This window comes from Neophocaena asiaeorientalis, unplaced genomic scaffold (genome assembly GCF_003031525.2).
Source record: "Neophocaena asiaeorientalis asiaeorientalis breed wild unplaced genomic scaffold, Neophocaena_asiaeorientalis_V1.1 scaffold104, whole genome shotgun sequence".
NCBI classification, from domain to species: domain Eukaryota; kingdom Metazoa; phylum Chordata; class Mammalia; order Artiodactyla; family Phocoenidae; genus Neophocaena; species Neophocaena asiaeorientalis.
Genome location: NW_020175679.1, coordinates 2,188,095 through 2,214,253, shown reverse-complemented (window position 1 = coordinate 2,214,253; position 26,159 = coordinate 2,188,095). Strand labels below are relative to the sequence as shown.

The 26,159-nt window shown below is 49.4% G+C and overlaps 2 protein-coding genes across 2 annotated transcripts in view; both read right to left on the bottom strand.

Moving 5' to 3' along the window:
* On the bottom strand, positions 1–2,312 carry LOC112390906 (actin cytoskeleton-regulatory complex protein PAN1-like). The gene is made up of 2 exons (XM_024731991.1): positions 2,165–2,312; positions 1–1,651 (listed from the first exon to the last, which is right to left on the bottom strand). Exon 2 carries the CDS (start codon positions 876–878, stop codon positions 222–224), a length of 657 nt encoding a protein of 218 aa, XP_024587759.1. The 5' UTR covers positions 879–1,651; positions 2,165–2,312; the 3' UTR covers positions 1–221.
* LOC112390900 (probable palmitoyltransferase ZDHHC11B) overlaps positions 763–26,159 on the bottom strand; it is a 26,802-nt gene continuing 1,405 nt past the window's right edge. The window contains 13 exon segments of the mRNA XM_024731984.1: positions 763–859; positions 2,632–2,704; positions 5,982–6,078; positions 6,424–6,689; positions 6,959–6,993; positions 8,859–8,922; positions 14,234–14,268; positions 18,162–18,252; positions 21,202–21,236; positions 22,124–22,236; positions 24,605–24,637; positions 24,640–24,738; positions 25,389–25,513. Coding sequence (XP_024587752.1) covers positions 6,653–6,689; positions 6,959–6,993; positions 8,859–8,922; positions 14,234–14,268; positions 18,162–18,252; positions 21,202–21,236; positions 22,124–22,236; positions 24,605–24,637; positions 24,640–24,738; positions 25,389–25,513 — 667 coding nt within the window. The 3' untranslated portion in view covers positions 763–859; positions 2,632–2,704; positions 5,982–6,078; positions 6,424–6,652.

The following is a 26,159-nucleotide window of genomic DNA, read 5'->3' as shown; positions in this document are numbered from 1 at the left end:
CTGAAGAATTTTCTTAAAAGCTACTTAAATTCATACAGTTAAAAACATTAATAGTCAACAGAGTAAAAACATGGCACCCACTGCATCTTGAATCCTCTTCCTTCCTGGAATAACACTTAGATGTGCTTAGAAAAGCATGCGAGCCTTTAGAACATGGCTTCTAGAGTGAGTGAAGTGCAGCGATCGTAAAGCCTTTCCCACGCAGCCAGCAGCAGAGGGGCTCATGTGCTCCCTCTTCCCTCCTGGCCCTCACGGAGGGTGTGGGGTCTGACGGTGGACGGCGGGGTCTGAAGAGGGAGCGCAGGATCTGAAGGTGGACCACGGGGCCCAGGTCTCCTCCTAGAATTGGAAATGAGGCCAGGCTGTGTGAGCAGCTCTGGAGGGAGGGGCGCCCTGGGGCCCTGGGGGACACGCCTGCTCCATGCAGGCTGAGCAGCCCGGTCCTCGGGCTCCGGGTCCTCAGGCTCTACGATCATGGGGACCTTGGTGGAGCTGCCGGGCTCAGTGGCCTCCTCGGGGCTGCAGCCCTCCTCCACGCTGACGACAGGGGTCACCTTCATCCCATACTCTTCTTCCTCGATGACGGGCAGGCCCTTGGGCACCTGGGTGTACGGCGCCACTGTCCACACGTGGGGCACCTCCTGGCAACTCCCGGAGATCTTGATGACCATGGGCTCCAAGCTCCAGGGCTTCTGGCTACTGGGGAGGGCGTCCCAGTGCTTCTGGGACCACGTGTCCTTTCTTTGGCCACGCAGAGAGGACAGGAGAGCGTGGGTTTCCGGGACCGACTCCACCGGCAGCCTGCCGGCAGAGAAGGAGCCCTGCAAGGGGCTCTCAGCCAGCGCAGGTCCCTGGGCTCCTGCAGAAAAAGGAGACATTCCCGTGAGCACCTCGGAGGGGTGTGTGCAGGGGTGGGGGGCTCCGAGCCCAGGCACACGGCCCCGCACACGGCACACGGCGCCCCACACGGCACAGAGCCGGCCGCTGCAGCGAAGACCAGTCTCGGCTTTGTGCACCTCCTGTCCTGCCCTTTTGCATTTCTGTAAGCTTTATTTCATTCTTCCTCAAACGTGTTTGGTAATTAAGGAACAGTTTTCTGTTCTCTTCAGATATTTTAAACTCCGCCTTTTATTTCTCTAAACAAAATAAATCCTCATAATTATTTGGCGTTTTCGTCTGATGAGTCCCGAGGGCTCTGTTTCTGCTAGTTTCTGTGCATTCCCACGCCGGTGCTTTGTCCCCACGTGAAGTCGGTCACTCTTACGGGGAGCTGCTCACTTTCCCTGCAGTCCTCTTCGTGATTCTCTGATGAGGGAGCAGCAAGCGATGAAGGGCGAGTCTCGGAGGGTCTCCGCCTGGCGCCCAGGATGACCCTGAGCCTCTATGTCACTTCTCAGCTTGGGGGCTCAGGGGACCAGCCCCCTTTCGCAAAGTTAGGGACAGCCTGGCGTCCCGAACCGTCAGCAATGATCTTTCTCTTTTCCTCACACCCCCAGGGTTTGAGGCTGATTATTCCTGTGTCCTTTGGGGCTAGAGAGTTGGGGTCCTCTGGCTCACCTCCGCATTTTGGGGTCCCGGTTTTATGGGACAACTTAACCCATAAAGTGAAGTTGGCTCTGAACTTGGCCTTCTGTTTCTACCTCCTGTACGTCTGTGAAGACAAGGTCACTAGGGTTGGCAGGTGCCCTGGGCTTCTCTCTGGGGGTCTCCCTGCCTCAGCCCCAGCCCGAGAGCCCCTCACCGCCTGGCTGGTTCATCACCTTTAGGAGGACCTCCACACGTGGGCGCACCCTCACACACCTGTGGTGCTTGCTTGTCGGGAGCACCCTCTGTCCTCAGAATCAACCTGCACACTCGGGCTCATGGAACAGCCTCTCCCCCTCCCCTCCCTGCTTCATCGATGCCACGTTTGTGTTTGTGAGCCTTCAGGTTCAGCTTACGTGGAATGACGTAACGTCAGTTAACCCTTCCAGCCTCCGTCTCCCCTCCAGGAGTCGGAGTCTCTGAGTCCTACATCGAGCGTGCTGAAGAGTTAACAGCTCAAGGAGGTGTCCCGTGTGCTCTACCGGTATGCACATTCATGAGACGATATCGTCATGAACGTTAGTTGGTGAAAGGCTGAGCGGTGAATATTTTTTTAAACTCTGGAAGGATGAAGACTCACAAAAGATGAAGACGCTGCGTGAAATCACTCGAGACCCCGGCAGGTGGGACGTGGTGGAGCACATTGGACCTTCTGTTCCAGTCGCCATCCAGACTCTCTGGTGGGACCTTGCCCCGTGTGGCCACCACAAGGTCGGCCACCAGCACCGTTCGGGGTGCACAGCTCGGATCGGTGGCCACAGACGGATGCCCGGAACCAGGCCTCAGTCAGGGGCAGACGTTCGCTACTGGTGCTTCGGCCGGTGTCCAGCTCCACCCCTTGGATGGCTTTTTGGCACAGAGTGGGGCAGGGCAAACACATGGGACGTCGGGGGCTGTCTGCGGACACGTCACAGAGACAAGCGTCCCAGCCCTGAGTTTCCATGCTGATTTCTCTCTCCTTTTTTTTTTTCCTTAGAAAATATTTAACTCTGTAGAAAATCACACTTGGGTAGAGCTCAACCTGACCCAAACTGCCCAATAGCTTACCTGAAGCTGAGCTTTGGTTTTCCGCCACGTCTCCCTCCATAAGCTGCCTTACGTCTCGTCGATCCTTTGCATCCTACAGAAAGAGAAGTAATACGGAATACATGATGCAGTATTTGTTAAACTGCCGAAGGGGACAAAATGTAGTGACAAGAGGATGTTTTAGAGACAGACAAGCCTGCCTCTCCCCTGGACGAGCTCCGAGATGTGGGCAGTCGGTCACCTCTAGAGCCTCAGAGCATTAGAGACAGACAAGCCTGCCTCTCCCCTGGACGAGCTCCGAGATGTGGGCAGTCGGTCACCTCTAGAGCCTCAGAGCATTAGAGACAGACAAGCCTGCCTCTCCCCTGGACGAGCTCCGAGATGTGGGCAGTCGGTCACCTCTAGAGCCTCAGAGCATTCATCTCTCTGTGTGGCTACAACCACCACTGCTTCTGGTGGAGAATGTTGGCTTTTTCTCCGGCACGTACATCAGGATAAAGACAAGTGTGCTTTGCCTAATGTGTGTGAGGGTCTCATGGAAGCCAAGGAGACCTGTGTGGGCTCCCAGCACGACAAACGGGGGGTGCCTGGGGCACACACAGGTCACCGCAAACCTGGCAACTTCTCCATATAACTCGCTGCTCCGTGGTGCTGGGGCCTGGCTACCAGGGAGCCCCTAGTGTTTCACACCCACATCTGAATACAGGCATTTTTTTCCCTGCCCTGGTGTCAACCTGGCCCAGCAGACTGATGACTTTATTGTCCCACGTCTGCCAGCTAGCCAACAGGAAGGGTGACCACGGTTCTTGCCAGACTTGCCAAAGGGTCAGGGATGGTGATCATTTCAACTTTCAGCGCTGAATGTGGCATGAACCAGAGACTGGGATTATGCAAAATTGCTCTTTGAAAATTTGGAAAGACTTACAAGTAAACATGTCACTAGGAGACCTCTAAATCAAAACAGCATATCTAAAATATGCTAGAGTCTCCCTTCCCTGATCCAGTACTTTAAAATTATAGTCAATAGATAAATAGATACATAAAGGGGTAAAGACATAACTTCAGGGGAAAACAAGAAGGGAAACCCTTGCTGGGCCAGAAAAGACGACTCCCAAAGAGGTGGAAGCAAATGGGCACAGAAGGACATGGTCAGGGGAGTGTGCTGTGGAAGGTGGGAGAGACCCGCATGGAACCCACCGTGAGGCGGGCAGGGTGCTGCTACGGTTGGGGGGACTACCCTCAATGGATAACTTGCTGGGGCCACTGCAGAACGATCACTGCTACAAACCTTCCTGAGTCCACAGGCAACAGCGGGGTGTCTGCCCCCAGATGGAAGCACTGGAGCAGTGATCTTGGTAGAGACAGGGCAGCGTGAGAAAAAATACGCAGAGGAAGTGCTGCCCAGGAAGCAAAGGTGAGGTGAGGTGTTTCCAAACCATCTAAAAATTACTGGAACTAAGGGGAAACAAAATATTACTTTGGAATGAAAATAAAAACCGGACAAAGCAGGTAGGTGAAACAGTGGGCGACTGTGGAATGGAGATTTGCGGGGAAGGATGTGGCTGATGACTGTGTTGAAGAAGGCTGTGTATCAAAAGTGCAGCAACGGTTTGCTAGGGAAAAGGGGTGCAGTCGCAAGCTTTAGAGTTCGTCCTCCACTGAGGTAACCCTCATGCTGAAAGGAGCTGTCAGTCACCCATCTCACACTTGGAGACCGATCAGATGCTGTAACGTCTGTGGGGGAGGGAGCGGCTGCCACCCTCTGTTGTTTCGTCCTGCTGCGGCTTCGGGCAGAACCTTCATTCCCGGAGCAGCTGGCTGATGCACTCCACAAGTTTGGGGTTGTGTGTTCTGCTTGGTCTGGCCTTGCCCTGAGGGGCAGGCACAGGTGCCTGCCTTGGTTTTGGCCCCCTTGGCAGCAAGAGCTTCCGTCAGTGCCACCTTCTGGAGGACTTAAAGAGACAGAACCTTTCCCCTCTATTTGCAGCCAGACATTTAAGGAAGTCTTTGTCAGGTCACTAGCTGACCACAGAGATAACGCAAGAGAAATTTCAGTGACAAGAAATACACACTTGGCAAAAATAGTTTGGAAAAGTCACAGACACATAGTTCCAGCCTTCCAGGCAAAAATCTATAATCCCTGAGGAGCAAATCTGACTTCCAGAGTTACCACATTATAATTCTCAGACTATCCAGTTCTCAACAAAAAATTGTAAAACATACAAAGAAACAGGAAGCCTAGACTTTCAAATTAATAGTCAAGGATATTAAATCGGCTGTCTCAAAAATGCTCAGTGAGGCAGAGGACATCGTGGACAAAGAATCAAAGGAGATAAGGAAAATGGTGTATGAACAGATAAGAATGTCAATAAAGAGGTAGAAATTAGAAAAAGAAACTAAACGAATTCTGGAGCTGAAAAATACAAAAACCGAAATAAAAAATTCACTGGAGGAGATCAGCATATTTGAGCAGGCAGGAAAAAGGATCAGAAAACTTGGTGAAACTGAAATTATCCAGTCTGAGGACCGTAAAGAAAAAAGAATGAAGGAAAGTGGACAGAGGCTGGTGGACCTGTGGGACACCATCAAAGGTATCAACATACGGGGAAGTCCCAGGAGGAGGGGAGAAGGGAAGAGAACAGAAAAATACCTGAAGAAGTAATGACTGAAAGCTTCCCAAAGATGAAAAACATGCATCTACAAATCCAAGAAGCTTAACAAACTTCAAGTAAGATAAACTAAAACAATCCACGCTGAGACATTACAGCCAAATTCTCAGAACCTAAGGAGAGAATTTTGAAAGCAGCAAGAGAGAAGCAACTGATCACAAACAAGGGGTTCTCAGTGTGATAAACAGTGGTTTCTCATCAGATTCCATGGAGGCCAGGAGTCATTGGGGTGACATAATGTCACGAAGGAAAAAAAACCCTGCCAACCAAGAATTCTATACACAACGAAAGTATCTTTTAAGAATGATGGAGAAATTAAGACATTTTCAGGCAAACAAATGCTGAGGGAATCTATCACCAATAGACTTAACACGGTTTACACAGCCCCTCCAAATTTTTCAGGCTAAAATGAAAAGATACTAGACAGTCTTTCAAAGCTGCTTGTGGACATCAGGACTCCCACAAGGGCTGCTGGTGGTGCCTCCGTTTTGGGGTCCGTCTGCTTCTACCGCACACACACCATCCCGTGGCCAAGAACAGCCTTGGCCCCCCTTTCTCTGCTGCTCTGCACTCAGCTGGGCTGCCCTGAGCAGCCAGCACTCCTGGGTCACAGGCAAAGCAGCCATCCTAACCTCGGTCTGGGGAGCCTGACTTCTACACAGAGCCTCACTCTGCACTCAGAGGTGAGTCCCCCGGGCTCACCTGGAGTTTTAGGGAGCTCTCTGGGCGGATGGTCCTGAGGGAGGTCACACTTGAGCACCTGGACGGTGGCAGCAGGAACTTCTTCCACTTCACTCTGCTGGGGTCATGGGAAACAGAATCAGTGGGGAGGCGGGGGGTGGCATGTGGGGGACACGGAAGGAGGCCACATGCAGTGGCCTGGAGAGGGCTGGAGAGGTGCGTGAGCATGTGCGTGCGTGCGTGTGTGTGTGTGTGTTTGGTGGGTGAGATTCAAGTAAATGACTTGTTCCTTTTCATTTTTATTTTAAATTGTATTAAGTGACACCAGATGAAAGTGATTGAGCTTGGAGGGTAAGCGTGCAATCTCCACATGCTTACAACATAGGAACTGTTTTATAAAAGCAGCTTTTTAGTTAAAGCTCTCCCTGTTGCTGAGTAAGTGAATAAAGAGTAATTTACTTACCGTCACGTTGTGTGTTCATTGTTACACGCTGTTCTGAGACACAAGACTCTCGTGGCCACACACAGTTTTGCCAGGGCACAGAGCATACGCTTTAACACGTGTGCTTGAAACTGGGTCAGGGCCTTTGTAAAGGGCCACTTCCTGCCCTTGAGGCAGGAAGGTGGGCAGTGGGCTGGCCCGTGTTCCTGGAAGGCGAACAGACTCAGCGCCCACTGGACTCAGGCCTGCGTCAGGACGGCACTATCGAAAACCATCGGAAGGGCGTCCTACATGTTCACAGAGAGAGAAATCAAACGAGCGTGACTCATATGTGTCCATTAGCTCAGGTGTCAGTTGTAAAGAAGGTGACAGGGAGAACTCAGGACTTTCCAGGCTGGGGGACAGCCGCGAGTGACAGTGTCACAGAGTTACCTGAATAACTGTATTTTCTATTATGTCTTCCCCCAGATACCCCATCACAGATGTCCACTGTCCTCAGGAATCTGCGTTAAGAGGAGTGCACGGCCCTTTGTCAGGGAGGGAAGCTCACACTTACCCCACTGTGGATGAACGCAGGGTGCCATCCAGTTCCTGTGGGGGGAAAGGAGTAAATGATGATTCACCAGGTTAAGAAAGAAGCCCTCGACATGGAACCTACCTTCCGCAAAATCCAGCCCATCGTAAGTGGACTTAGAGTAAGGCTACCTCAGGGGCTCCCAGGTCCAGGGAAGGATCCCTGGTGGGCGGTACCCTACCCCCAGTCCTCGGGTTCTGGCCTGAATTGCATCCCCTCCATTTCTATGTTGGAGTCCTAGCCCCTCGTGACTTTGTGACTGTATTTGGAAACAGGGCCTTTAGAGCGGCAGTTAATGTGGAATGAGGTCATTCGGGTGCGTCGTATAGGCCACTGTGCCTGGTTTTCTCACGTGAGGAGGAGATTAGGAAGAAGGCCGTGTGATGGCCAAGGAGAGATGCTCAGAAGAGCCAACCTTGACTATGGCCTGACTGCAGACTTCTAGCCTCCAGAATTGTAAGAAAAGAAACGTGTAGTTTGGGCTGCCTGGCCTCTGCAGCCCAAGCAGAGAAGTCCACGTGCACGTGTTTTCACTCCTGCTTGGTGTGGACAGGAGTGGGGCGGCTGGTGCACGTGAAAGCATGTATTTGACCCCAGGCGCTGCCGGCCTGGCCCGTCTTCCACATGTCACCCGCAGGGCACAGGCCTCCACCTCCTCTGCCTCTTCACCATGCTTGGTATCAGTAAACTTTTTGCTTATAGCCACGCTGGCGGGTATGTGGTGATCCCTTATGGCAGTTCTAATTTGTATTTCCTCAGTGCCTAGTGATACTGAGCCTCTTTTCACGGGCTTATTTGCTGTCCATAGATCCCTTTTGGTAAAGAGTTTGTTCAAATCTAACCCTAACCCTAACCCTAAACTTTGATGATGTCCAATGTATCATTTTTGTTCTTTTTCTTCCTTTTTTAACCTAAAAAATTAAATATTTCCCGTATTTTTACTCAAAAATCATGCAACCACAGATAACACTTTGGAAAATAGAAAAAGAAAACCAAAAGTTACCCAGAGTTCAATCATTCTAATGCATTTTCATGCATTTTCTGTCACTTTTCCCCCCACTTATAGGATTTGGTTTTTGTTTTACACAGTTGCAAACATGCCATATATGTAATTTTATATACTGCTTTTCCCCACTTATTACATCAGAAGCATTTAACTTCATTATTTCATATTCAGAGCCCATTTTACTTAATCATTCACCTGAATTTGGATTTTTAGATTATTTCAGATTTTTCATCATTATAAACAATGCTACGGTGAACATCTTTGCAATAGAGCTTTGTCCACGTTTATGATTGGATCTTCAAGTTAATGGTAAGAAACAGTTGCATGCTCCCACGTGTTGGGTGCTGTGCTAGTGGAGCACCTCTGCAATCATCACCAATAAACGTAGAGGTTTGCACGGGAGTAGACACGCACAGGGCTCCCTGCCCAGGGAACCGGCAGAACTGGGTTGAACCCAGGAAGCCTTAGAGTCTATTTTCATTCTCAGGAGTGCAATTCCTGGGACCAAAAGTTTATTAATAGGTTTACCCAAAGGGAAGACCTTCTAAAATAAACCTCATGATCTAACGTGCATCCTGGTGACTGTACTTGGAATTTGCTGAGAGAGTAGATCTCAAGGTTCTCTCTCACACACACAAGGTGACGACATGAGACGCAATCATCTCACCATGTACACACATGCCATTGTTCTCTTTCATAGACAGTGATTTTGGCAACATATAAAAGAAAACTTGGCCTAACACAAGATCTGGATGCCCGTCTGGATGTAAGAATGGACGTAGGAACGTACCATTAGAGTAGCAGCCCCGGGAACACTACAAATGTTTAAAACAACCGAGTCCCTGAGTCCGGCCCCTGGCCCCGCGCCGCACTTACCTGCAGCCCCGAGGAGCTCTCGCCTGGGATGTTGATGGTGGGGTCCTGTTCTGTGAGCTTCATGCTGGCGGGACATACAGAAGGAAGAAAGGACACGTATCGGCAAACGTGGACCTTTGGGGGCTCAGAATGGGCTGTGAGAGGCTGCGCGATCGTACAAGGCTCAGAGAGAGAGCAGCTCTGCTGAGCCCTGGAGTCTGGCCTCTGACACCGAGACAGAACAAACGCCTCCTCTTTTAAGCCCGTTAGTTTGTGAGGATTTGTTGCACTAGAAGCATAATTCAGACAGATCTGAACGTGAGAAGGACGTAAACTGCCATTGCTGACTTGCGATTCAGGGGGAGGAGAGAAGGTGAGAAGGGAATTCTGGCACTGTCCCCAGTGGGCTTGGAGGTGGCTTCTCCCTCAGGACCTCCAGGGATGAACGAAACCTGGGGACACACGGTTGCTGTCTGTGGGGTGCAGAGAAGAGACCCAGTTTCATTCGACCAGGTTTCTGCCCCAAGGAAACCGTGAGATAGTAAGTGTCGATGCGTGTCTTCACGTGTAAGATCTGATTCCTTGCTCATATTCTCATCCCATCCATTTAACATTCCAGAACAGATGAACAGTCCAGAAGGAATACTCTTCAGAAAATGGTACGGTAACCACTGCTAGAGCAAGAGACACTTTGTAAAGTCCTCCGTGAGGTTTTCCGTTACAACTTGCCCACAGAACACCGTCACATCCACGGGCACGTATGGGGCGCATTTCTTCCTCTGGCAGGTGTCACGTGACTTAGATATTTCCCCTGGTCTCTGTGAACCGAGGTCCGACCTGCTCTAACAGGGTCAGCCGCAGGAGTGAGGCTGGGAATGGCCATCAAAAGTGCCGATTTCCTCAACTGGATCCAAACTACTATGTTACCCTAGAAACATTTTCTGCCACAAAAAAGACTACTGGTAATTTATTTCCCATCTCATCTAGAGAATTTGTAACTTACATTGTACTCGTATTACATTTTACCCATCATTAACCCTTGCATTAAATAACGCTAGCTCCTTTTCCAGTTGGAGGAGTAGAGGTTGGATTGGAAAAGAAAAGGAATTCGGTAAAGACGGTAAAGACGAATATGATACATGCCCAAAGTAGAAGAAAATGTCTCAATTTTTTTCTCTTAACAGAATGAACTTCACAGTACATGAGGCTCCTGAGGAATTGTATATGATCGTTATTTTATAAAATAAAACATTATGTATACAATGCACAGAAAAATTATTAGAAGGGAAGACTTCAAAGGTACAACCCAAAATTCCAGCAGGAGTTATTGGCGGGTGGGGGACTCTGAGTGTCTTTTGTTTTACTGGGGATTTTGTATTTCCAAATTTTCTATAATAAATATGCATTGATTTGGAAATCTGAAAAAAATTTTGTTTGAGGTGAAAGTTTACCATCCTGGTTCCGGTTAAGTTTCTATCATTCTTACCAGAAAAGGATGAAAGAGAAACGTTCTCAGAGTTCACTTAAAGGGTCCTGGTTAGATGATGCTGTGAAGTGAAATTCATAATGACTTGGATTTACACGATAGTCTCGCCAGTCAGATTTCTCAGGAAGTCAATTTAGAAGAAAACTTATTGGGTTGTTTGAAAGCGAATGATCTTTTTACACTAAATCATATTTACTGGCTGACTGTTAAACTAAGCAAAAATCTAAGTAATTCTCAGCATCTGAGAAACTGCCTAGTGGCGCACTTCTTCTAAGCTCCCCTTTCCTGGTCCAGGGAACCTCTCTGCCCTGCTGGATGCAGGATGGAGAGAAAGTCCCCGTCCGCAGCTCCCAGCACGTCCCTCCGGAAGGGCGGGGGCTGCACTTCTGGCCCCTTTTCCACTGAGGAGAGATGAATCTAGGCTTCCCTGCGCTTCCACATGGAGCAGTGATGCTGGGAAGAAGCAATGGTCCCTCCCAAGCAAAGCCATATTGAAGGCAACACCAACCCCAAACCCAGGTGTCTTGGAACGGGACAAAATCCTTTCAAAGTTTATCTGGAAAAATAAATGCGTAAGAATTGTCAAAAATTTTGAAAAATGAAAACATCTTGATAGGAATTTGTCTAACCAGGAATAATGGGATGCTGCAGTAGAAGGAGATAAATGAGGCAGCAGAAGGCATCCAGGATGAGTGCAGATGGGTCCAGACACTAAAGAGAGGGCTTCTCACTTCCACGGGGAAGGTGGACTACTTAATAAATGAGGTGGCAACCAACAGGTGTATCGTTGGGATAAAATGACTCTGTTACCTGTCTCACTGTTTCCAAAAATATTTGTAGAAACTGAGAGTAAGGAAGGCTTTTAAAAGCAAGACAAAAGAAAATTTTGGCAAATTCAGCTTCAGAAAAATTTGTGACCTCTACATTGCAAAAGACACAATAAAGGAATTTCTTTAAATGACAGACTGGATGAAATATATTTGAAACACACAGAACAAAGAATTAATCAGTATCTTCAGTAGGCAAAGAGCTCTTAACATCCCTAAGAAATATACAAATACCCCAGTAAAAAAATGGGGAAAATATGTGAAAACCTAATGCAGTGCGCACAAGGGAAATTATATAATGGTCAACACAGATGAAATGATGTACATTCCCACTGGTATTAAGAGGAATGCACATAGAAACAATTACTTGTTTTATTTGGATAAAACTAAATATACTGTTAGTATCTTGTATTGAAAACTTCGAGGAAATTGATGCAAGTGTGAATTTCTCTAACTTGGGGGAAAGTAATCCTGAAGACCTGTGCACAGCCAAGCCCTTTGCCCTATGGATGTCCTACAGAAATAAAACCAACTGTACCTAACAACACTGGCACAAAGACGCTTCCGGTAAACTGTCCGAAAAAGCCAAGGCTGGACGTAACCTCAGGGTCTGCCCGGGGGGTAGCTGACGAACTCACGGTCTATCCATGGAAGAGGATGACTTTCCTGACGAGAAGGAAGCACGTCTATGTTCAGTGTCACAAAAGCCATCCACGATACACCATTGGGGGTACAGAATAGGGAGCTGCAGACTGACAGGTATGGCGTGATTTGATCTTTTCCTGTAAGCTTTTGTGTATGGATAGAAAGCAAAGGTGGCGGCTGCTCAGATATCAGCCTTGAGGTGGTGTTGGGGGTTTTCCATGGTCCCTACATTGATGCAAGAGCATGTGTTACAGACACAATAATGAAGAAGAAGTGAGGTATTAATCTCAACCGACTCTCACCTTTACATGGATAACAAGCCCAGCTTCCCGGCATGGAGCAGGGCGTGGTGGGCCGTCACCTGGTGGGCCTGGCGATAGCACAGATGACCAAGCCAAAGGGGATTTTTCTCAACACTTGAAATCTAAGGAATTTGCCCTGCTGGGTTTCAGATTTGCTCAGGACTGGTGACCCTTTTTTCCTTCTGATTTCTTCCTGCTGGAATGGGTATGTCTAGCCTATGCCTGTCCCGTCAATGTATTTTGGAAGCAAATAACTTGCCTGGTTTCACAGGTCCACAGATGGAGTGGAATTTTGTCCAGGATGAATCAATCATACCCTGAGTCTCAGCCATCTCTGATTTGGATGATTTAGGTGGTGAGATTTGGGACTTAGAGCTGATGCTTGAACTGGGGGAAGTTGTGATGTGACAGAAGAGCGTGGATTTTGGAGGGCTAGAAGGCAGACTGCTGTGGGTTAAATTCTGTCCCTTCGAAACAGATGAGCAGTTGACCCTTGAACAACATGGCTTTGAACAGGGCGGGTTCACTTATACGTGCGTTTTTTCCGATATACAGTTGGCCCTCCGGATTTATGGGTCTCACATCCGAGAATTCACCCAAACTTGGACTGAAATTTCTATCAGTGGTTTGCTGAATCCTCGGACCCAGATCCCACAGATATGGATGGCTACCTATGGGACTCGAGCATCCATGGATTTTGGTAAACGTAGGGGCTCCTGGAACAGATCCCCCACGGATACTGAGGGACGACTGCATTGGAGCCGTAATTCCCAGGATGTCAGAATGTGACCTTATTTGGAGACAGGGTGTTTCAGAAGCCATCAACTTAAAGTGAGGTCATGGGGGCTTCCCTGGTGGCACAGTGGTTAAGAATCCACCTGCCAATGCAAGGGATACGGGTTCGAGCCCTGGTCCGGGAAGATCCCACCTGCCACGGAGCAACTAAGCCCGTGGGCCGCAACTACTGAGCCTGTGCTCTAGATCCTGTGAGCCACAACTACCGAAGCCCAAGTGCCACAACTACCGAAGCCTGCGCACCTAGAGCCCGTGCTCCACAACAAGAGAAGCCACCGCAGTGAGAAGTCCACGCACAGCAATGAAGAGTAGCCCCCGCTCACTGCAACTAGAGAAAGCCAGTGCGCGGCAACGAAGACCCAACACAGCCAAAAATAAATTATAAAATAAAATAAAAAATTTTGGATTAGGGTGGGTACTAATCCAATACCCGTGGTGGCCTTGTGAAAAGGGGAAATCTGTGCACAGAGACAGGCATAGAGGGAAGATGATGTGAAGAGACACAGGGAGAAGATCACCACCTGCAAGCCAAGGAGCCAGGCCTGGAACAGATCCCACCACCCTCAGATCCCAGCCCACCCTGCCAACACTTGATTTCAGACTTCCAGCCTCCAGAACAGTGAGACATGCTTCTAATTCTTAAGCCGCTTGTTTTGTGGTACTTTGCTGTGGCAGCCGTAGTAAGTGAAAACACCCACCATAACACTGCAAGTAAATTCCCTGTTTCTCCACCTTCTGTGAGAAGACGACTTTTCATGGCTGCATACAATTTCATCACGGAGACAGAGTGTACTCTTAAAGTGTGTTCTTACCCTGGGTGATGACCTTTATAATGGGCCATGTTCTGCTTTTGTGATTTTGAGGTGAAAAGTCATGTGCGTGTGTGCAGTGCTCCTGGGGCAGAGTGTCACTTACCTTAGCATCTAACTGACTCAACACCGACTCAACATGAGTCAGCCTGACTTTCGGGAGCTTAATTGAAACCTAATGTTAGGAGAGGCTGTCAAAAGGACATTCAGACTCAACGGAGCCCATGTGCTCCAACTGGCACAGAAAACAAAGAGACTTGTCTTATTTTTGTGTATTAGTTCAGATGTTAGTTGTAAAGAAGGGCGAGAAGAATTATTGTAGTTTTTGCAAGTAAGATAAGTAAAAATGAGATACGTGAATGGCTATAATTGTTAGTAATCTTAAGTGAAACCATTTTAGTTTACATTGTGTTACACATTATTTAAAAATATTCCATCACAGATGAATTATTTTTCAGAGTAATTTGAGTTAAGAAGAGAATACAGCTATTTTTCAGATAGATACAACAACTCTAGTAAGCGTCTAACCTACCTCTGTACAGATGAACTCAGGCTGGCAACTGGTTGCTGTGAGAATAAATACAAATCAATAAAATTGTAAAGGAAGAAATTGTTGATGTTGAGGTTACTTGTTCAGAAATTCAAGTCTGTTAGAGTTGATTTCAAGCAATGGTGTCTCAGGGGCTTCTGAGGCCTGGGAAAGGATCTCACTGGTGGGATAGTATCTTTCCTCCCAACCCATGTTACATGTACAGAGGTGGCTTCATTTCTCCTAGTCAGGAATGGGACTGCTGGGTCAAATGATAAGAATATATTTAAGTTTTAGAGAAACTGCCAATTAAATTCCCATGTATTAAGACATCCAACTCCTCTACAGGTTCACCAACACTTGGTATTGTCAGCTTTTGAATTTTAGCCACTCTGATGCACGTGTAGTAGGGTCTTGTTTTAGTTTTAATTTTCATTCCCCTAATGCCTAACGATGTTGACCACCTTTTCATGTGCATATTTGCCACCCGTATATCTTTTTTGGGGCGGTTTGTTCAAGTCTTTTGCCCATTTAAAAAACTGGGTCATTTTTCTTATAATTGAGTTTTGAAAATTCTTTATATATTCTGGATACAAGTATATGGTTTGGAAGTATTTATTCCAGTCTGTGGCTTATATCTTTATTTTTGTGGTGGTGACTTCTGAAGGGCAAATATGTTAAATTTTGATGAAGTCCAATTTTTCATATTTTTCTTTAATAGTGCTTTGGTGTCATATTAAAGAAAACTTTGCCTAACTCAAGGTCACAAAGATTTTATTCTGTTTGCTTCCTAAAGTGTTGTAGTTTAGTCCTGAAATTTAGGTCCAAGATTGATTTTCAGTTATTTTTTTGTATGCTGTGAAGTAGGACATTAAGTTCTTTTTTTTTTTCCCTTGCGGTTATCCAATTGTTCCAGTATCATTTACTGAAAACACATTTCTCCCCATTGAATTGCCTTGGCACATTTGTTTAAAATCCATTTACCATGAATGTAAAGGTTTTATTTCTGGAGTTTCTATTCTGTTTCATTGATCTCTATGTCTGTCCTTATGCTGGCAACCATACAGTAGCTTTGTAGTGAAATTTGAAGTCAGATTGTCTAAATCCTCCAATTTGGTTCTTCTTCTTCTAAATGATTTTGGCCACTCTACGTCCTCTGAATTTCCACATACAGCGTGCTATTTCCTTAAAGAAAAAATCTTGCTGGGAATTCAATGGGGATCATGTACGTTTGTAGATCAATTTTCTATCATGACAATATTGAGTGTTCCAATCCATAAATATTGTAAATCTTTCCATTTATTTGGATTGTGTCTAATTTCTCTCAGCAATAGTTTGTAGCTTCACATATACAGATTTTTGTGCTTGTTTCGTTATTTTATTATTTTTTGATTCTACCGTGAATGGAATAGTTTTCTTAAGAGCATTTTCAGAATTTTCACTGCTAGTATACGGAAATGGAATTCGGTTTTCAACACTGATTTTATATCCTACCACCTTGCTAAGCTATCTTATTATTTCTACGAGCGTTTCTGCAGATCTGTTAGGATCATGTTTCCTGCAAATAAACACCGTTTCATTTTCAAATCTATACGCCTTTAACTTATATTTCTTGCTTTACTGCACTGGCTGGAACTTCAGTAAAATGTCAAATAGAAGTTTGGAATGGACATTCTTGTCTTGGTCCCAATCTTAAGGGGAAAGCCTTCAGTATGCAGTAAGTATGAATTAGTTGTAAGTTTCACCCGTGTTCTTTATCAGATTTAGGGTGTTTCCCCCCCTAGGTTGGGAAATTGTTTTATCATAACTAGATGTGTTACTAGCAAATGCTTTTTCTGATTGATTGACGTGCTTGTATGTTTATTGTGTTTTATTAATATGTTTACTACATTAATACGTTTTCAGATGTTAAACCAACCTTGCATTCCGGGACTAAACCTCACTTAGTCACAGTGTATAGTTCTGTATACATGTGACTGCATTTGGTTTGCTAATATTTTGTTAATGACTTTTGCCTCTGTATTCACGAGCGATATTGGCTTACGATACTCTTTTTTTTTTTAATGATACTCTTTTTTGATGACATTATCTGGCTTTAGTATTATGTACTAGCCTCACAGAAATGAGCAGGGAAGTATTTCTTCCTCCTTTATTTTCTGAAAGTTTGTGCATAATTGATTTGGGGTTTTTTTCCCCTTAAAATAACAGTTAGAATTCACCAATGAGGCCATTAGGGCCTAGGATTTTCTTTGTGGAGAATTTAAAATTACTAGTTCAGTGTCTTTTATTTTTTCTTTTCTTTTTTTTTTTTTTTTAAATGTTGAGCCTTCTTTTAATTAATTAATTTTTATTTTTGGCTGTGTTGGGTCTTTGTTTCTGTGCAAGGGCTTTCTCTAGTTGTGGCAAGCGGGGGCCACTCTTCATCGCGGTGCATGGGCCTCTCACTGTCGTGGCCTCTCTTGTCGCGGAGCGCAGACTCCAGATGCGCAGGCTCAGTAGTTGTGGCTCACGGGCCTAGTTGCTCCACGGCACATGGGATCTTCCCGGACCAGGGCTTGAACCCGTGTCCCCTGCATTGGCAGGCAGACTCTCAACCATTGCGCCACCAGGGAAGCCCCCTAGTTCAGTGCCTTTACTTGTTATATGACCATCTGAATGTTCCATTTCTTCTTGAATCGGTTTTGGTAATTTGTACCAACTAAGTAGAATGGTAAATCCCTTTCTTAAATAATAAAGCATATTTCAACCTTAGAACACTTACAATTAAGTATAGACAAGTTTAAGAGACCCAAACCCATAATGTTATATTTTTGCATTAGAAAGTCACCTGTGCATTGGTAATTTGGTATTTCATGTTCTTAAATGCCAAAGACAATGTGTTCTCCAGTGCAGGAGAGAGAAAGGTCTCAAGTCTCAGAGTCTTAGAAGATCTGCTTGCTCTTAGGAGTTGAGCTTGCCTCGTTCTCCCCTGTTGGCCGCCGAGTGGATATAATAATGTGTCCAGGAGACTCTTAGTGAGATTTAACATAATGATCAATGACAAGTGTCCGTCAGAGTGGTGACCACAGGGTCAGGACTGGCGGCAGGTGTCAAATGGGACTGTCACAGGCAAACGGGAACATAGGGTCACCCTGGCTTCAGTGACAGCAGAGAAACCCACAGACGCCTGCTCCTGGCTTGCAGTGAAGTCCACCTTTGGTGGTTGAGTCTGGGGGCGTGGGCAGGATGACACGCTCCATGAAACATGCTTCCGAACTTCTAGAAGAAGTTGCTAGCGCAAGTGCAAGCAAGGAAAAGGACTGACGACAACCTCACTGCTGCTAAAGGTGGGTGCTGACCCTCTTGCTATTTCTAAATTATTACAAGGACCCCCCTTCTCTGACGCCCTTCAGGGTTTGTGGTGAGATGAAGCTCCTCCACAGAGAAGATAAAGTCACCAGCAACCTTCAGAAACTGGCAGAGTAGTAACGCCTGCTCACAAGTAGCCCACCAGAAACCCCCGGGGCATCTGACCTCTGGGAGGGCCTACAATGAGTCAGCCCTGCGGGCTTGATCCTGCGAAGTTATGGAAATGATATAGCACACAGATCACACTCACACACACACATCACACAGATCACACTCACACACACACATCACACACACGCATCACACACACACATCACACACACGCATCACACACACGCATCACACACACAGACTCACACACACACAATACAAGCCCCACAGTTAGTTCTGTCCCTCACTTTCTCTTCTATTCCTCACCTACCTTTGTTCCCATGTGAGGGGCATCCCTGGGAACAACATCAATGCTTCAATTCATCAAACAAGCAATTCCAAATACTGCTCTGCCCTCATTCTTGGAGGGCCTAAGACCCACCTTCGGCTCTGACCCCCGTCGTGAGTCTCACGCTGGTGGCCGTGGGCTTACCTTTGATGACGACGTGTCCTCTGGCTTTACGGTGGCGGAGCACAGACCCAGGTGCATGGAAGTTGGCAGGAACTCCTTGGGCTTCTTGCTGCTAGGATGGGGCAGGGGGAGGGAAGACTGAGGTCAGCGAGGAGGGAGCTGGCTGGGGGCAGGAGCGCATGCGGGGCGGGTAAGGCTGCAAAGCCTCACACCAGCGTCAATGCTGCCGTTTCCTCCTTAGAGCAGCAGCCCTGGGAGGCCGTGGGAACGCTCGATGTAAAGCAGCCTGCAGGGGCTGTGCATGTAAAGGACCATGACTGCTTGCCGGTGGGATGCCAGGAAGGCGGGCTTCGCCCCACTGAGCCCCCCCCACGGACAGCTACACTTGCCAGTCTGTGAGCAGCAGCGGTGCAGGGGCTCTTTACAAGCGCACGGTGACGTGCCTCGGGGCCACAACATTGCCACTCTGTGGCACTTTCCCGCAGAGGCTCCAGGAAACGAATATGGGAGGCTTGTCTTTGATGCCCAGGTTGGTCAGTGTCATCACACGGACCTCCACAAACCGAGGAACATGGAAGAGGGAAGTCGGGGAGGTTTGAAGCACGAGGAGGACTCGGCCCTCCACTACCGACTTAGAGATGGAGCGTGAGGACGGGACAGGCTCTGTCAACATTCCAGACCCACCGTCTGCAGAGGACGCAGCCCCAGGAGCCCTGGCGGCTCCGTGTGAAATGCCGAGCAGAGCCCGATGCGCCCGCAGGCGTGTGACTGCGGGAACCGAGTTCACGCGTCGTCTTTGCCACTAAGTCTGTGGGGATTTGCTGTGTAGCAATGGGAACTGGCACAGGCCACGCCTCTAAAATCAGACAGGAAGTGTCTGCCTGTGTGTGGTCCTGCCCCCACTTGTATGTTCATCCTAGCTGGTCAATTTCTATCGATATAATCCATTCTATTTACTGTTCCACGGCAAGCAAACAGTCCAGGAGAGAAGAAGCACTCCCAGTAAACTGGTCTGATAACTGCTACTAGAGACACACTTTACAAAGTCCCACAGTGTTTTCCACCAAAACACGCCTGTGAGACACTTCAGTGTCTTGTGATTTAAGCATATTCCCGGGTTTCTAGGACCTACTTCAGCAAACTCCCCCAAATCGGGCTGTGTCTACTCGTTAACTGTTAGGTTGACTCCCAGGTCACCCCAGGAACATTTCTGCAGCAGAAAAAGGTCATTGGTGTTTTATTGCCCATTGGGTCTGGAGGGCTTGTAAACTTGTACTTTGTTGTATCACACTTCTCACACAATCAACCCTTTCAATAAAGGGATGCAGAAGTAAAGATTAGATTGAAAATAAAGAATAGTATTCCAAAAATGAGGAAGACGGTACATTCCAAAGATGGCATGATTTATATTCATAAAAATCATTATTTTTTTCTGTTAACAAAGTTCACAATATATGGAGTTTTTAAAAAAGACTTCTAAAGAGTTCTACAATATGATTATAATTTTAGAAAAAAACCCATCATGGGCTTCCCTGGTGGCGCAGTGGTTGAGAGTCCGCCTGCCGATTCAGGGGACACGGGTTCGTGCCCCGGTCCGGGAAGATCCCACATGCTGCGGAGCGGCTGGGCCCGTGAGCCATGGCCGCTGAGCCTGCGCGTCCGGAGCCTGTGCTCCGCAACGGGAGAGGCCACAGCAGTGAGAGGCCCGCGTACCGCAAGAAAGAAAAAGAAAAAGAAAAAAACCCATCATGTATATAATGCACACAAAAAATATTTAAAAGGAAGACCTAAAAGATACTAATCAAAATGCCAACAGTGGTACTTGGTGGAGGTGGGCAAGAAGGGATGTTCATATTTACACTGGGAAGTTTTGCAGTTTCCAAATTTTCTATAATGAATATGCATTGATTAGGCAATCTGAAAAAAAACTAGGTTTTTGTCTTGTTTAGGTTTGGTTTTAGAGTTAAGGATACCATGCTGATTCCAGCTAGGTTTCTATCATTCTTGCCAGAAAGCAATAAAAGAAAAAATATTCTTAGATTTTATTTAAAGGACCATAGACACTTGAAAGTGAAATTCAAAATGACTTAGATTTTCACAATACCAGTGCCAATCAGGTTTGTAATAAGTTTAGAAGAAAAAAAAACTGGGCTATTTGAAAAGGAATGTTCTTTCACACTAAACTATAATGCCCTGATTATTAAACCAAGCAAAAATCTGCAGCAATTCTCAGCTTTGGGGGAATTGACTAATGGTGCGCTTCTCCTTTTCTGAGTCTCTCTGCCAGTTGAGCTGTGGCAAGGGAGACGTGAAGCCCTCCAGGACCCCTGGGCCAGTCTTCCCTGCCAGGAACACTGGAGCTTCCCCTGCAGGTTTCTGGGAAGAAGGAGCCTACTAGGGTGTGCCCGGCACTTCCAGCGCACCTCCCCACCCGCAGACTGGCTTCCTGGTTTGTTCCCCACACAGACGCTGAGCTGTGAAGGTGGGGAGGCAGCCTTTGTCCCACCCACGTAAGGTGCACACCTAACGTAACTCCAGTTCAAACTCCAGGTTTCTTGGAACTGCACAAAATGATCTTCAAGTTTATATGGAAAAATAAATACAGGAAAGAATTGTCAAAATAATGAAAAACAAAAATCTTAAGAGAGGCATTCACCTACTAGATATTAAAAGGTAGCTAAATGAAGTCCTGTCGTTAAAACAGCACAGCACCCTTAGTACACTCAGCAGAGGGACAGACTGGTGTCCAGAAGCAGACAAGCCCAGAGCCTGCGGAAGCTCGGGTATCAGGAAAACGGCCTTTCGATTTGATGAGGAAAAGCGGGCCATTTAACAAATGAGGTGGTAACCAACAGCTAGGCTGTAATAAAACAACCTTGGCTATTTCAGTAAATACAAAAATAAACAGAAGATGGTTTAAAAACCAAGTGTAAAGAAAGCAAGTAAAAATTACGAAAATATTAGGAAAGCATATGGAGGATGTTCCTTGGGCTAAGAAAGACATTTTAAAGTAAGCCAGTTAAGAGGAGAATATAGGTGCTCTAGGCAGATGACGACTTACCCCTGCACAGGTGATCTCAGGTGGTTATCCAGCTGCTGTGGGAGACAAAGGAAAGTTATAAAATGAAAGCAAGTTGTTGACACTTTCAGTCGATTTGGAGCAGTGGCACCTCAGAGTCTCCCGGGTCCTGGGAAGGGACCTCACAGGAGGGGAGGGGGGGCACCCTTCCCCGCACCCTTACACATGTGTGCGCGTTTCCACTTCTCTTTGGCAAGAGACAGGGAGTGGGGTGACTGGGTCACTGAGACGTATATATTTCACTTTTTAAGAAAACGCCAAACCTCTTCGCAAAGTGATGTAGTTTCACATCCCCACCAGCAATGTGTGAGCCCGCCATCTACAGCCTCGCCGACACTTGCGGCTGGTCTCTTTGATTATGGCCACCCTAATGGACATGTGTGATGTCTCACTGTGGTTTCGTGTTTCCTTTACGATGAATTATGTTGACCCTCTTTTCATCTGCCACCCATAGATCCCCTTTGGTGCAATGTGTTCAAATCTTTTGCCCATTTAAAAATCTGGGTCGATTTTCTTATAATTGAGTTTTGAAAGTTCTCTACGTTTTCTGGGTACAAGTATCTGATTTGCAAATAATTATCTGCGTCTGTGGCTTATCTTTTCATTTGCTTAATGGTGACCTTTGAAGAGTGAATGTTAGCCTTGATGAGCAGCAGCTGCAGAAACGGGCGACCTGCAAGGAGTCGGCCCTGCTGGCTTGACCTTGTGGAGAGTGAGTTCGGAAATGATACAACACACACACGCACACTACACGCCAGGCTCACTCACGTGCACATACAGCCACACACACGTGCCAACACAGAAGCGAAGGACTGTGGCTAAGTGGTCCTAGCTGCAAGGTGACCTTGGGTCTTGCCCCAGCCCTGCATGAACCTGGATGGTGAAGCAGAGAGACGTCCAGTACCCGTGACAACCCTTTTCTTTGTGGGGTCACATCTCTCTTCACTGCCGGGGGCTTCGAGCTCTGCTGTTTGTCGTTTTGCATTATGTACTCAAATGTGCTCAGCTTCTTGGCCCCTAGAAAGGAGGAAGGAGGCAAGGGGCAGAGTCACCCTCCATCAGCTGCAGAGCGGCCCGCCCTCCGTGGTCCGGGGCGTTGGGGGCTGGTTCCCAGGCCACTCCAAGCCTGGCTGGCCTTGGGCCGCGGCCAGCAGTGGCCCACCAGCCCTGTCCCGGGCAGGGGAGCCATGGCCCTGTGTCCCTCACAGGCCCGTAAAGCCAAGGTGGACGGGGGAGGGCTGAGCCCAGCTCCGTTTTAATTAAGGTGAGACACCAGCTCTCACACGTGGCGGAAGGACCCCAGGTTGTTAGAAGAAACTCTCAAACACGTTTGTCAATAGAAAAGCACTATTAACGAAAGCATGCTCTGTGCCCGCTTCACTGGTGTGCCTTCGCGGAGGGGCCAAACGTTCCCTGAAAACTAACAGACGTGAGAACAGAGGGTTGACCATCATTTCTGAAAAGCGAAAAGGGCCACCCACAGAAGCCTATTTGCCGCTCGAGGAGCAGACGGAGGGCCGCCTGCCCTCACAAGGCCCCACAAGGCCCCACAAGGCCCCATAAGGCCCTCACAAGGCCCCACAAGGGCCCACAAGGGCCCGCAAGGCCCCACAAGGCCCCGCAAGGGCCCCGCAAGGCCCCTGCAAGGCCCCCGCAAGGGCCCACGAGGCCCCATGAGGCCCCACGAGGCCCCACAAGGGCCCACTAGGGCCCACGAGGCCCCACAAGGCCCCGCGAGGCCCCGCGAGGCCCGCTCGGCTGCTGCCCCCGCGGGGGCCTGAGGCTCAGGACGCCTTCCCCGCCCCCTTCCCTGGGCGCTCCTACAAGGGCTTTTGCTTCGTTTGCCTTATCTTTCTTGAGTAACTACACACATTCCCTCAGAACCTGTGTCACACTTTGAGGATGTAAACTTGACCCCGTTTGTATTCTCATGAAAATATTCATTCTCCTGTGTGGGTTTGCACAAACACCACCAAATCCAGACTGTGAGGTGCCCCTGCGTGCCTCCGGCGCCCGCACTTGGTGTGAGGTGCGGTGATCGGACCGCAGTGACGAAGCGGAGGAGGGGACACGGACGCAGAGCCCCACGCGCCCCGCGGCCTGGGGGCCGTGGCCGGAGCCCAGCTGCGCCGGGGAAGGTCCACCTGTGTCCACCGCCTTGCAGTGCCCACCCGCCGGCCCGGGCAGCCGGAGGATCCTCTCCCTCAGCACCTTCCACGGCGCTCTCTCTCCCACTCGCGGCGCCCGGCTCTTCCTTGAGCCTCCAGCCCGAGGGTCTCACTCGATCGCACGCTGAGCGCTCGCCACTGCGCTGAGCCTGGACTGAATTCTGACTCGCCGCCGCGCTGAGTCTGAGCAAGGATGTTAAGTAGATACGTTCTAGGGTACTTTTACTGTAACTGACAACAGCTAAAGCCCAGCGTTTTCCTGGAAATCCATTCTTGGAGGTTCAAAGACCCTAAAAGAAACCCACTTGGTCCTGATTCCAGCACGTCTCCCCCGGTACAGGCCTCCTGTGTGTCCTCACCCTTGGTGACGGTGGCATCACTAGCCCCTGGAACTCCTGTCCTCACACGTCCAGCCGGCCGCCAAGTCCTGTGGGCTTGACTTCTCCAGGCCCCTCCTCACTCCTGCGGACTCACCGCGTCCCCAACAGCTGCAGAAGCGCACAGAGCAGCGCTTGGGCGCGCTCCACCTGGACAGACGCAGCGGCCCCCGAGACGTACCCCGGCCCCGAGCCCAGGGCCCTGCGGGCCCCGCCGTGCACACAGGAGCTGGGGGAGCCCTCTGGGGCTTCCAGGGCGGGTTCTGCCCTCGTCTCTGGCTCAGCGGGGGATGGTGGGCGCCAGAGCACCGGCACGGCCACCACAGGCCCCTCGCCTTCCCTTCGGGGCCGCAGAGCTTGGTGATGGTTGTGGCTTCCGAACCAAATCTTCACAGGGTGCAGGACAGGCCTCCTCCCTTCGTTTTAAAGGCAGATGGAGCCTGCCCCGGGCAGCTGCCGTGTGGACACGAGAAAACCACCCGTTCTCCCTCAAGCGAGTTTGGTTAGTGGAGACCCCATGGCTGAGTTCAATGCTCTTCATTGTTAGGATTTCTGGTTTTTGCTTCTCTAAATCTCCCTGTTCTTTTCCACAGTGTCCTGTTCCTGCCTCATAGATTCTATTCCTTTCCATCTCTGAACACCTTAACTGACCACTTTTTGAACCTCCTTGATGTTTTCCGCAGGCCTTGGAATAGGACTCAGCCCTCTGCCCCTCGTGGGGTGTTTCTTCTCTTCCTGTCACTTGTCCTTTGTGCTCTGAGCTTGTTTCTGGCGGAGGCTGCCTGCCCGGGGACCCACGTGAACACAGGGCAAAGGCTGGCCAACACGGGGGGCACGCACTCAAGTAGAGGTGGAAAAGGAGGAGGTGGCCGTCAGCAGCCGCGTCAGCGCCCCGATGCCCAGGAAGGCCGGCGTGCCCGTCCTCACGGGGAAGAGCGGAAGGAGCAGGAGCCACGTGTTCTGGTCGGAGACACCTGTGGAGAGGGGGAGAGGCACACGCGTCCAGCTCCTGTGGACAAGGTAGCACCTCTCGTCAGGTGAGTACCTGGGGACGGAGCTTGGCAGTGGCGGAGGGAACACCAGCCTGAGGGAGTGACTCCCTGCCCAGGTGAGCCCCTCCCTGCCCAGGTGAGCCCCTCCCTGCCCAGGTGAGCCCTTCCTCCTTGCCCAGGTGTGCTTTGCCTGACCTAAGTACCCTTGCAGCCCCTCCTGACTGCGGTGGGTATCACGACCCACTTTATGGATCTGAAAGGTAAAGCTGGGAGAGGGTAACTAGGTGCCCAGGTCACAGAGCCTGACCCCAGCGTCCACTGTGCTGCCCCGCTGGGCCCTCCCCACTCTAACTAGAGCTGGAAGGTCAGAGCCACCACCTGAGGCATTTCCAGGATACAGTCCTCTGTGACCCAAGGGGACCTGACACCACAGCCACGCAGCTTCCAACAATTCAGTGAAGAAAAACAGAGAAGGGTCGTGTGCTGGCCAGTGAAGACCGAATTCCAGCTCAAGCGTCTTCACCCCACGACTCAGCCTGGACAGCTGCTCGACCCCGGGCTGCCCTACGTGGCCCCCCAAAGGGAAGGGGGCGGGAGGGGAGGCCCAGGCCTGGGCGCGGGGCGGCACATACTCCTATAGTGGGGGTCGGTGCGCAGCCCAGCGGGGTTGATGAAGTACTGGGTGAAGACGTACGGCAGCGTGGCGACCATGCACAGCAGTCCGGCCGCAGCTGAGGCCACTGAGCTGAAGAAGTACCTGTGGGAGGGGAGCCTGCTCGGGCGGCACGCGTGCCGGGGCCCAGGGCAGCGCGCGCGACCCGGGGTCGCCCCTGCTGAGGGTGTGCCCTGGCCGCCGTCCCGCAGCCCTTCCCCCTCTGGCTCCCAGCCTTTGGGCTTCTCTCTCCTGCTCTCGGGGTGACCGCACAGACCCACGGCTCCACAACACGCACCTGAGATCTCACTCGGTCCTACAGGAGGCCTGAGGAGGGCCCTAACCCTAACGCTAAGCACCCCAGCTCGCAAGAGGGAGACGGAGGCTCAGATACAGGGTGCGACTGGTCTAAGCCGGTCCCTCCCGGGCCCCCTGGTTCAGACCCGGCTCCCTCCCAGCCACCGCCAAGGGCACAGCCGGCCGGGGTACTGATGCCAGCGCCGAGGAGCAGGGCCACACTGCCTTCGAAAGGCACACCCGTCAGGGCTGCGTGCTTCGGTTTTAGACCCAAATCACTGCTGCACTCTGCGCACAAAAGACACGGAGAATGGTCTTCCCGTCAGAACAAAGAAAGCCTGGGTGGCAATTCCTGGAATACGGTTCCACTAAAACGCCTTCCTTTAGTCTTTCCGCTGTTATACCTTCAACATTTTCAGTGTTAAACAGTGTCTGTAGTTCACCTGAAGTCCCC